At 41.8% G+C, this 12136-nt stretch overlaps 1 protein-coding gene across 1 annotated transcript in view; it reads right to left on the bottom strand.

The window, feature by feature from the left end:
* Nucleotides 1–3302: 3302 nt before the first annotated feature.
* Nucleotides 3303–12136, bottom strand: part of CUNH12orf56 (chromosome unknown C12orf56 homolog) — a 97200-nt gene continuing 88366 nt past the window's right edge. The window contains exons 10-13 of the mRNA XM_035002886.1: nt 10950–11024; nt 10080–10154; nt 5609–5787; nt 3303–3429 (exon numbers count right to left, since the gene is read on the bottom strand). Of these exons, the coding sequence (XP_034858777.1) occupies nt 3303–3429; nt 5609–5787; nt 10080–10154; nt 10950–11024 (456 nt within the window). The remainder of the gene's footprint in view (nt 3430–5608; nt 5788–10079; nt 10155–10949; nt 11025–12136) is intronic.

Here is a 12136-nt window from a genome sequence, read left to right as displayed (position 1 = left end):
AGAATTTCTGGCTGTCTCCCTCCTACAGAGACCCAAGTTCAATCAGACCTTACAAGCCGGAATTGCATTTTAGAAGTAAACACAATGAACAAAAAGAAATCAGATAGCACTATTAAAAGTTGCTCAAAAATTTCCATCAAGAGGGCCTGGGTGGCTTAGCTGAGCGTCCACCTCTTGATTTCAGCTCAGGTCATTATCTCAGGGTTGTGATTTTGGCTCCAGTGATTATTTCAGGGTTGTGAGATAGAGCCCCGAGTTGGGCTCTGCGCTCAGCAGGGAGTCTGCTTGAGATTCTGTCTCCTTCTGCCCCTCCCCCTTTTCGTGCTGTTTAAGTCAAAGGCTAAAAAAAGTTTACGTGATTAAAACGCTTTCTGTCTACCCTTGGAAGAATATTTCCCACACAGCTCTGGCATTGATAAATATCAGTTAGGTCCAATAGTCCTACACGGCGGTAAGCAATAGAAATGGTCACTTGGCAATTAAGTCACACTCCTGCTAACAGAAAATTGAATTTTTAAATTTAATAACCAAATGAATCTGTTCTTCAATGCTATATTGATCAGGGGCTCTCTGAGTATAGTAGCTGGTCTCCCAATTGGTCCAAAAAAAATAAAGCCAGTACATTTATTTATTTATTTTTTATTTAATTTTAAAGGCCAGTACTTATTAATCTATAAGTTCTTAGCCAGCTTTGATATTATTTGATAGTAATAATAATGGTAATAATAATAATAAATACCATGTACTGGATCCTTACTACATGCCACATACCAGGTTACGTGTATTAACACCATCTTTGCATAAAAGCTCCTAACAACCTCATGGGATAGGTTGTACTATCTTAGTTTTGACTGAAGCATAGAGATACTAAGTAATTTCCCAATGTCCAAAACTAGTGCAGAACTGAGATTTAAACTCAGCCATTTAGGGGCACTCAGTTGGTTAGGTGGCTGCCTTTGGCTCAGGTCATGATCTCTGGGTCATGGGATCGAGTCCTGGTTCGGGCTCCCTGCTCAGTGGGGAGTTTCTTTCTCCCTCTCCCTCTGCCCCTCCCCCTACTTGTGCGCCTGCTCTCTCTCTCTAATAAATAAATAAAATCTTAAAAAAAAAAAAAAACTCAACCATTTAAACTCGATTTAAACTCATTTAAACTCAAAACCCATGCTCTTACCCCCTATTTTGGATATGTGTGTACACATACATGCACATATATGTGTATATATAAAATGGTAGAGCTGATTACCGTGAGTTTACTTTTAGTGTGGGTGGTAAATGGCAATGCATATATATTATAAAAGTGGTCAAAGAGTCCAGAATCTTCAGCCCAGCCTGAAAACTAGCTATGTGTGCTTGCTTTTTTGATGATCCTTTGTATTTGTAAAAAGTTATATATGTGATTTTCATATTCAAAATTTTTCTACAATTAGATTTCCTAAAAGTAATTACTTTGTAGTGGAAGTCAATATTTAGTCAATCAAATGTGTTCTGATCACTAAGAAAGATGGATTATTTAGTGATTTTCTTGGCTTTGGCAACAATGCAAAAAACAGTAGGAAAGAACTGTAGCAGGCTAACCCTTTAAAGTGTTGATTTGGGGGCTCCCCTCCCCCACTGTGCAAACAAATAGACAAATGCTGTAAGAAAATCAAGATGACAAATATTCAACCATTAGCTTTCAAGAATGCCACCCATGTAGCCCTACATGGAAAGATGCAGATGCCTTCTGACAGAGCTTTTGCTCCCACAGCTTTGATAAAGTATGCTCTCAGAGAAAAGAGAACAGTGGGAGAGGAGAGGCATCAAGCACCTCAGGCACGTGGGAGGGAAGCCCAAGCCCTGTCTATAGCCAGTGCTGCTTCCGGCCCAGAGCCAGGGCACTGTTTAGAAGCTGAGGTAGAGCCGAGTTGATCCTCTTCTGTCATTCGGTGGGTTCCACCATTCACCAGTGGTCAGCCCACTGTCCTTCATTAGTACAGTTTGAAGTCTTGTTGCCTTTGTCCCAAGGATCTTTTCATATGCTTTTGATTGACCATCTTCTGGGAGCAGTCCCTCATATAACAGCCCAGAACTCTCATAAACACCATTCTACTCCCCCTATCACTGCCCCCAGAGTGGAAACTAGAGGACTTGTAGTCCTTGATGGGTGATAGTGGAGGGGGCTTGGATGCTTTGTGGGGTGATGATGGTGCCAGCTGAAAGGGAAATGTTTGGTCCAAAGAAAGGATTATTTGGAATCCATGTGAAATCATCCACTGAGCAGAGGAATGCACTCCCCCATCACAGAGCATTAAGAAGTGGGAATGTTAGAGCTGGACAAGAGCTTGCAGAACATCTCGTCCCACCCCTCCACATAGTAGAATAGACTATTTGTTGGAGGTCAAATAGCTGGTTAATGGCTCAGCCGCAAGCAGTAATCAAATGTCATGAGTAAGTTTAATCCTCTCTCCAGTGCACAGCATGGGCACATCTGTTTGGGGAGCTCTTTCTTTGGGGTTTTCTCTGATCCTCTTTCAAGGCATCATATAGAGGACCCACTTTCTAAGTTTTTAGAAGCCCAAATTCAATATCTCACAGTGACACCAAAGTGAAGTTTTTGTTGGATTAGTTTATTGCCATAAGATATAGTGAAGACATTTTTTTCAATGGTTGGGAGAGTCATAACTGCTTATAGACGATTTCTCCTCCACAGAGACTCTATGAGACTGCTTGTACTAGCCCACAGGTGCCTGAAACTGAGCACCAGAATGCATTTAATTGTGTTGAAGAAAGTCCAAGCTTCCTTCCCCACGATAAATGAGGACCCGACCTTCCTTATAGCTATGCCTGTGTTCTTCTGTTCATTCTGTCATGAATACTTATTTCACTAGAATTTTTACAGGTGGAGAAGGAGGGTGTCTACCTATTACTCGGCATTTCTCTAATGATCACTTTGTAAACCACAGTTTATCTTTGGACATTTCAGTGGCTTCATACCACTCACCATCATTACACTAACAAAACTCATCAGGTTGCACTTTCTACATTTGCTCTCCATGGGCTTCTGTAACCTTTGTAGTTTTTTTATTTTTAGAAACTTTTTTAGAGAAACGCTTGTTTTTAGCACCACTTTACATATGTCAGTGTATTTAAACCGTTTCTTTTTTGTGGCAGATAAAAAACTCTAAGGACCTGTCTTACAGGTATTGTTGGAACATTCAAATAAAATCTGTTTATGAGACACAGGGATAGCCAGATATTAAACAAATCAAACAAGTTTTCTCATAAATATTAGGTTGACTCCTGGTTAACATTTTAGACTCTTGTTAATATTTCACACATTGTTTCTGTTCAACTAACTTGAGAACTTCATGAAAAAGTTGAATGGTAGGTTGGGTAAGAGGGTACCGCAATGGGAGCCTTTTTTCCAAGGCTGGCATGTGAATAAAGTACCTGCAAATCATAAAAAGAAACAAAATTGCTTTAAAAATAAGAATTTCACATTGGTCACATCAGTACGTATACACTCACTGGCGTAGGGCTGTTGGATATGGGGGTCTAAGCCATAAGATTTGGCCAGCATTTTCAGTTGTCTGATCTCCCCTATTGGGTGACCTAGAAGATCTCTGATATGTGTGCCTTTCAGCTCATTGAGACACTTTACTACAGGAAAGGAGGTGAATTTCATTAATAATGTATCCATTATGAAGGCATTAGTAGGGAAGTCAGGACTGTCCTCACCGCAGTGTGGGCTGAGGCTCCTGCTTCTTGTTTCCTTGGGCAATATGCAGGAAATTGAAATAAAAGGGTCGGGGCGCCTGGGTGGCTCAGTCATTATGCATCTGCCTTCGGCTCAGGTCATGATCCCAGGGTCCTGGGATCGAGCCCCACATAGGGCTCCCTGCTCAGCAGGAAGCCTGCTTCTCCCTCTCCCACTCCCCCTGCTTGTGTTCCCTCTCTCGCTGTGTCTCTCTCTGTCAAATAAATAAATAAAATCTTAAAAGAAAAAAAATTGGATTGTGTGAGACATGCCACAACATGGATGCACCTTGAAGACGTGATGCTAAGTGAAAGAAGCCAGACACAGTAGGCCATATATCGTATGATTCCATTTATGTGAAATGTCCAGAACAGACAAATCCACAAAGAGAGAAAGTGGATTAGTGGTTGCCAAGGGCTGGGGGGGAGGGGAGCATGGCATGTGACTGCTTAATGGGTACCAGCTTTCTTTAGGGGTGATGAAAATGTTCTGCTATTAGACAGTGGTGATGGTTGCACAACATTGTGAAATGTATTAAAAGCACACTTTAAAATAGTGAATTTCAATGTATATGCATTTTACCTTAAAGAAAAAAAAAAAGAGGAAAAAAAATTAGGTTGTGTGGACCAATTCCCAGCAGGCCAAACAAAACCCTTCTGGGGGGAAAAAAAAAAAACCCTTTTCTAGGAGCCAGAGTGGAACCTATGATGTAAAACCACATGGAGGAAAAACAAGGTCCACAAATTGGGCTGAAATGTTTTAAAAAGCCCATCTAGGGCCATAATGTATGCCTGCACATCCTTTTATGTCTGCACCCAAACTGGGAGCAAAGCTGTGCCTGCTGTACCCTTTTCATCTTAAGTCAGACGCAGGCTGGGTTTTTTCCTTGATAGGTGCTAATGCAGAGCTGAGCAGCTGCCAGCCTATAAATAGAAGGAGGAACCCCTAAGGTGCAGAACAAGCTGGCTGATGAACCCGTGCTTGTTACTGCTCTTCCTCACTGTTTTGTTCCTGAGGAAGAGAGGGGTAAAGGAAACAAACAAAAAGTAATAACCACACTCGTTGCTTCTCCTTTATCAATTGTTTTTCCCCCCCGCAATGCTTCAGTTAAATTCACAGTCCCTAATTCATCATCCCCTTCAGTAGGGTTTGTTACTCTTGATTCCTCACAGCATGTTAAAATCATTACCACTTCTGTGAGGTGCTGCCTGCAACAAAGACAATGAGTGAGAAACAGTTCTTCAAAGAGAGTTTGAGGTTTCATTAGTCTTTTCTAGCCTGGGAATACACAGTGGTTCTTAGAGCTCCCCCAAACCCTACCTTACCACAGATCAAAGTGTGAGATGCTATTAAAAACAAAACCAGGGGCGCCTGGGTGGCTAAGTCATTAAGCGTCTGCCTTTGGCTCAGGGTCCTGGGATCGAGCCCCGCATCGGGCTCCCTGCTCCGAGGGAAGCCTGCTTCTTCCTCTCCCGCTTCCCCTGCTTGTGTTCCCTCTCTCACTGTGTCTCTCAAATAAATAAATAAAATCATTAAAACTAAAAAATAAAGGGGCGCCTGGGTGGCTCAGTCGGTTAAGCGTCTGCCTTTGGCTCAGGTCATGATCCCAGGGTCCTGGGATCGAGCCCCACATCGGGCTCCCTGCTCGGCGGGAGGCCTGCTTCTCCCTCTCCCACTGCCCCTGCTTGTGTTCCCTCTCTCGCTCTGTCTCTCTCTGTCAAATAAATAAATAAAATCTTAAAAAAAAAATAAAAATAAAACCAGAATTGCCCATCTTCATTTCATCTTCTACATATTGGGCCATGTTGCAGTTCTGCCTGAAAATCAGAAATGAGGGGATTTTACTGCAGATTAGATTCAGACTTTTCTTACCTGAATTCTTCTCTGTAGTCGTTCCTAATATACTCAGCTAAAGTCTTGCTGTACCGCAGGCAGCTCTTGAGGATGTAAAATTGCTGATACAACAGAACTGCTTGGCTGGGACTTAGCAACTGAAATGAAGCTGAAAGCCCCTTTACCATTTGTTTCACAATACTGGCCACGAAAGTGATCTAAACAGGGAAAAAGCAGTTGCATGTAGGCCGCATGCCACGCATACGGCACCTGTTTCAGCTGAGGCCTCACCTCTGAAGCTAGGCTGACGTCCTCACCACCCCTACACCAATACTCTTGCACTGTTTCTCACTGAAATGGTTCTCAGAGAGCACCAGACCATAGACCGACTGGGTTTACCATTCGCCCCCCTCTAAGCAGAATCAGAATGAGTACTGTCAAGGAAATTCGGTTCCAATGTAAAAGGAGAACATTGGCTAGAAGGGGAACTTGGAAAGGTCCATGGCCTCCTCCAGGACGGAAGATGGTTTCTCTTCTCTTCTACTGTGAAGGACAAATGGCCCCCAGACATAAACTTCCTGGGACTTTCAAAGAGGGTTCCTCCAAGGCGCTGGTTCTCAAAATTTAGTGTGCACAAAAATCACCTAGGCAGCTCAATACACATGCGTTATCCTGACCCCCCCCCCCTCGAGATATTTACCATAACAATTCTGATGGTTTTGTTCCTCGACAACACCTTAAGAAACACTAAGTGAGAAAGCAAAGAAAACCAGGCTTGACACAAGCAATGATGTTGATGTTCCCCTGTTAGCTGGGGTTTTTCATCAAGGGTATGTCTGCTATCATTTCTGAGGGGGAAATTAAAATGGAAATAGTAGCAATAATGTGAAGTTATTGAGTTGCTGCTTCTCACACACACAAAAAAGTCATTTACAACAGAACCAAGGGGCATCAGGCTGGTTCCGTTGGTAGAGCATGCGACTCTTGATCTTGAGGTCGTGAGTTCAAGCCCCTACACTTAGTGTAAAAAAACAGAACCAAATAACAAAAACCAAGAACAATGGATTCCAAAAGTTTTTGTTTATTTGTTTGTTTGTTTGTTTTTGAGGGGGGCACATTTTCAAACAACTATGTGTAAGTGTAGGCTACTATAAAAACAGAAAGGAACTCTAGTGTCCTTTCAAGCTCTAACCAGGTCCCTTTGCATGCCCATTAAATTAGTATCAATAGGGGCATCTGGGTGGCTCAGTCGGTTAAGTGTGTCTGCCTTTGGCTCAGGTCATAATCCCAGGGTCCTGGGATCGAGCCCCACATCGGACTCCCTGCTCAGCGGGAAGCCTGCTTCTCCCTCTCCTTCTGCCTGCCGCTCTGTCTACCTGTGCTCTCTCTCTAGCTCTCTGTCAAATACATAAATAATCTTTAAAAAGAAATTAGTATCAATAAATGTGTTGCCTTTTCAATTGATGTTGGTACTGGCCCTTCTTAAGTAGGATGGGTGGTTTGGAATGGGTTCACCCCAATTCAGATCTGTTTACACATATTGACTAAATATGGTGTCAGGCAAACACAGATTGAGGTTGGAGAGTCTGGAGCAGTAGAACAAAGCAATGACCATTTGGGGATTAAATTTTTAACTTCTTTTGCATCTTGCTCTAACCCAGCAAGAGAATCAGAGCTGACTGACATGCAGGTAGATTCAATGATCACAACAGTTTTCTTGCTTGCACATTTCGCTCAAATGGCCTGTTTCTACCCATACTCTTTAGAACGGAGTTAATATTGAAGCTTTCAACAGTGCTAGTGGTCCTTTTGCCACCTTTCATCCTGGCATACTTTATGGTCACAGACTGGCTTCATACTCAGTTCCTTTGGTGAACCAACCCTAGAGGTTGATAAAGAAACTTCCCTGTGGCTTGGAGTCTTTAGTACCCCCAGACTTCACACATCAGTTGAGATGTGTGATGATAGGTTCTGCAACCACTGCACAGAAAAAGTGAGGGTCTTGCATCTTGCACAGAAGAGCTTCTCTTGCCATGAATGACTAGAACTTTATGATACTCCTTGAAGGGAGCCAGTGACTAGTTAGCGTCTGTGTGTTGCTCAAGGAGCCAAGTCCATGGGCTCAGTCTCCGTATAAGGCAGCTGGCTGTAATACTGACAAGTGTGTACCCTCTGGCGCTAACCAGATTTTTGTAAACATATGTCACAGGGGTCTGGCAAGAAAATCTACATTCCCAAGGACATACTCAGCATAACTATAGAAAATAGCCCAAAGTAGGGAACCACTGATGGCCAGCAGAGGCATGTTTGTATATGAAAAGAGAACATATTATGTCATGTCAAGTCCTCCATTAGCAATGAAAATTTAGTTTGGTTTACTACTTTTTGAAGAGATCTCCAATTAAATGTATGTTGACTGAATATATGAATATATGAATGAAGTTTGGGGAAATGAGAAGAGATTAAGGGATGAAACTTTTATAGAATTAATCCAGCAGATATTTTATTGAATACCCGTTATGTGCCTACCACAACAGACATAGCTCCCACCCTCATGGCACTTGGAGTCTGTTGGGGGAGAATGACATTGTGTCAGTCTTGACAGACTAGGTTGTACTGTGGTAACAAATTTCATAAAATATTGTGGTAACAAATTTCACAACAAAGGTTTACCACTTGCTTACACTGGATGTCCCTTATGGGTTGGCGGGGTGGGGGGAGGGGGTTCTATTCATTGTAGTCACTGAGGACTCTATGGAATGCTGCCAGTCACCATGCCAGAAGGAAAAGATAATGCAGAGAAGCATGCGCTTGCTCTTAAACCTTCTGGCAAGAAGTGACACAGCTACTGATGCTCACATTCCATTGGCGAAAGCAAGAACAGAGACCTACCTAATTACAAGTGGGGAGGAAGTACAATCCTACCATGTGCCTGGAAGGAGAGAGAGCCAGAATGTATGTGGGCACTAAGGGCTACCACAGGGAAGAACCAAATAGTAACACCAACAAATGCCAACTGCAACAGTAACAAGTCCTATGAAGGAAAGGAAGAAGACACCAAGCTATGACTATGTGTGCCAATAATGGGGGATCTGATCTAGTCAGAGGTGAGAAAATCATCCCTCCACCATGTCCCAGGAAGGGGCACTGAGGCCTGAAGGATTAGTAGGAGTTAACATGGAACAAGGAAGGAAAAGCATTTCAGACAGGCAGAAGGACCAGTGAAGGTCCTGTGATGGAGTTGGGGGTGTTGGAGGTTGGCAGTGATTAAGAGGCCCACGTAGGAAGAGTGAGGGACTAGATGAGCCTTGTAGGCTATCTCTTTTTTATGAGAGATTTAAAGCAAGGCATGACATAATCAGATCTTTTTTTTTAATAGATCCCTTTGACTAGTTGGTGGGAAGATAGGGACAGACCATGTGGATGTGATTGTAATGTCAAGGACAGAGACAGTGGTACTATGGACTAGGATGGCGGTAGCCAGGACAGAGTACCCCAGTGAGCCCAAGTGTTAATTCATACTGGCCAACTCATACTCATTGTTTAAGATAAATGTTCAGGGAGGGGCGTCTGGGTGTCTCAGTCGTTAAGCGTCTGCCTTCAGCTCAGGTCATGATCCCAGAGTCCTGGGATCGAGCCCCGCATCGGGCTCCCTGCTCAGCGGGAAGCCTGCTTCTCCCTCTCCCACTTCCCCTGCTTGTGTTCCCTCTCTTGCTGTGTCTCTCTCTGTCAAATAAATAAATAAAATCTTAAAAAAAAAAAAAAGATAAATGTTCAGGGGGCACCTGAGTGGCTCAGTTGGTTAAGGAGCCTGCTCTTGATTTCAGCTTAGGTCGTGATCTCAGGATCCTGGGATCCAGCCCTGCATTGTCAGGCTCCCCGCTCAGTGGGAAGTCTGCTTAAGGAATCTCTTCCTCTCCTCTGCCCCTCCCTCCTGCTCACTCTTGCTCACTCGCTCTCTCGAATAAATAAATAAATCTTTTTTAAAAAAGACATGTTAATATTTTCACTTACTTATACAGCCAGTATTTTAATATATTCTGTTTCCTATAGAATATATTTTAGGGTTTTTCCTGAAATGAAGATCACATTTAAGAGATCATTTCAGGGGGCGCCTGGGTGGCTCAGTTGGTTAAGCATCTGACTTTTGATTTTGGCTCAGGTCATGGTCTCAGGGACATGAGACAGCCCTACATCAGGCTCTGTGCTGAGTGTAGAGCCTGCCTAAGAGTCTCTCTCCCTCTCTCTCTGCCCCTCCCTGCTCATGCTCTCTCTCAAAAAAAAAAAAATTTTTTTTTTCAAAGGATATCATTTCAGTACCTTAAGCACTCAGGCCCCAAATATAAAAATGCTTTATTTTAATTAAATAATAAAATCATCAGATTTACATTTTGCTTCTGTTTTATAAATGACTACTTATAGAGAAAATTTGTATTTTATTAATTAAGCACAAGAGCACCTATTTAATTAGCTGTGAGTGGTGGTCTTGTTTTTGCTTCTTGGTACTTACTATGGGAGGACGACTTTGTAGGAAGGACATCATCCAGCTAATAGCAAACTTTGTTGATCCCAATCCAAGATTTCCCTGAAAGACGCAAGGAAATAAACAAGTTATGTTCATGAAGTCCAACTTATACATGAAAAGAAATTCATTCTCTAATACATTTTATCTTTTTTTCTCTCCATCTTCTTTTTTTAAAAATTTTTTTATTGTTATGTTAATCCCCATACATTACATCATTAGTTTTAGATGTATTGTTCCATGATTCATTGTTTGTGCATAACACCCAGTGCTCCATGCAGAACGTGCCCTCTTTAATACCCATCACCAGGCTAACCCATCCTCCCACCCCCCTCCCCTCGAGAACCCTGTTTGTTTTTCAGAGTCCATCATCTCTCATGATTCGTCTACCCCTCCGATTTCCCCCCTTCATTCTTCCCCTCCTGCTATCTTCTTCTTCTTTTTTTCTTCTGAACATATATTGCATTATTTGTTTCAGAGGTACAGATCTGAGATTCAACAGTCTTGCACAATTCACAGCGCTTACCAGAGCACATCCCCTCCCCAGTGTCTATCACCCAGTCACCGCATCCCTCCCACCCCACCCTCTAATACATTTTATCTTGATTAATGAACTCTCTATAATCAGTATTTAGAAAAAAAATTAAAAATAAAATCAGTATTTAGGAAAATAAACTAGATGAGTACTTAAGAGCAAAAGTAGTATCATTTAAGTCAGCTGATTTTGGAGACCATCTCTAATATAAATATACTAAAGGTATATTATTCATATGATATATAATCACAGGTATGTAATAGTCATATGATATATATAACAATCATACAATATAATATGTATGATAAAAATATATATTGTACCTGCTGAAAGACAAGAAGTATCTCGTATAAAAGTGCCGTAGCTGTATCTGTATATTCCACAATAAGCTTCCGTAACTAGAATTTTAAATAATAAGACAATATAATTGGCAGAGCCAAAAAAAATGGTAATTTCTCCTGGTTACCATTAGGTACTTATAAAAGAATTTTTGATTAACTGAAAATATAATGAGTGTGGTCAGTTTTCCTGTTCTGTTTGGTTCAGATATTCCCTCCCCCCAAAAAAATGGCCCTCATAAAAAGACTACACATTGAATAATGTTTAAGAAGGTGGATCAGGGAAAGAAGATACAATGGCCCACAGAATGCTAACACACAAAAAAACTGCGCACTTGATTTGCAGAATCATTCAGATCAATAACCCTACATCCTTTCAAGACTATTGAAATATGTTCCCTAGAGTTAGGGTAGGAGATTCTCTGGGAAATTTAAGCTTATGCCCAGTCTGTAAAATGGGTAAATATAGGGCTTAGAGACTTTTCTTCTTTTTCTTGCAAGAACTCCAGTTAGTGAGGCTGTTTTCTAGCCTCAAGTTACTCTTCTAGCCCATACACCACTTGGTGCATGAGAGCTATGCCTTTGGGCATTTCTACAGGCCAACGCATCTTCCCAAACAGTATTCATTGCAAGAAAGAGCTCTAGTTTGAAATCTCCCAGTCTGTTAGACCTTGGAACCAAAATGTGTATGATCTGCTCATGGCTGCACTAATAGCCCAGGTGCAAAAGATCACCAAGTCTAAAAGCAGGAAACTCAGACCTATCTATTCTGCCCACTACATATTTTTATATGGAAATACCATAGGCAATCAAGTCAGCGAATCCAAAACCAAATTCATTGTTTCCCTTTTGAACCTACTCTTCTTGCTGTAATTCTTATCTGACACCCAGGCCAGAATTTTTTTTTTCACATCAACCTGTTGATGCAATTTCCTAAAAATTTCTGGAATCTGTCCTCTTTACAACTACCATCCCTTTTCTTTTCTTCATTAATTTATTCAACAAATATGCATCAGACACTGTACTAAGTGTTGGGGATACAATGGGGAGCAACAGAGACATGGACCGTGCCCTCATGGAAGATAGTGGGGGACAAACAACAGTCTAACAATCAAATAAATAAATGCCTCAGTGCTAACTGAGATAAGAGCTCTGAAAGAAGAGTATAGAAA

The sequence above is a fragment of the Mirounga leonina genome, unplaced genomic scaffold (genome assembly GCF_011800145.1).
Source record: "Mirounga leonina isolate KUSES-001 unplaced genomic scaffold, KU_Mleo_1.0 Mir_126, whole genome shotgun sequence".
Lineage (NCBI taxonomy): Eukaryota > Metazoa > Chordata > Mammalia > Carnivora > Phocidae > Mirounga > Mirounga leonina.
The sequence above is the reverse complement of the archived record's forward strand: the minus strand, read 5'-3'. Positions and strand labels throughout refer to the sequence as shown.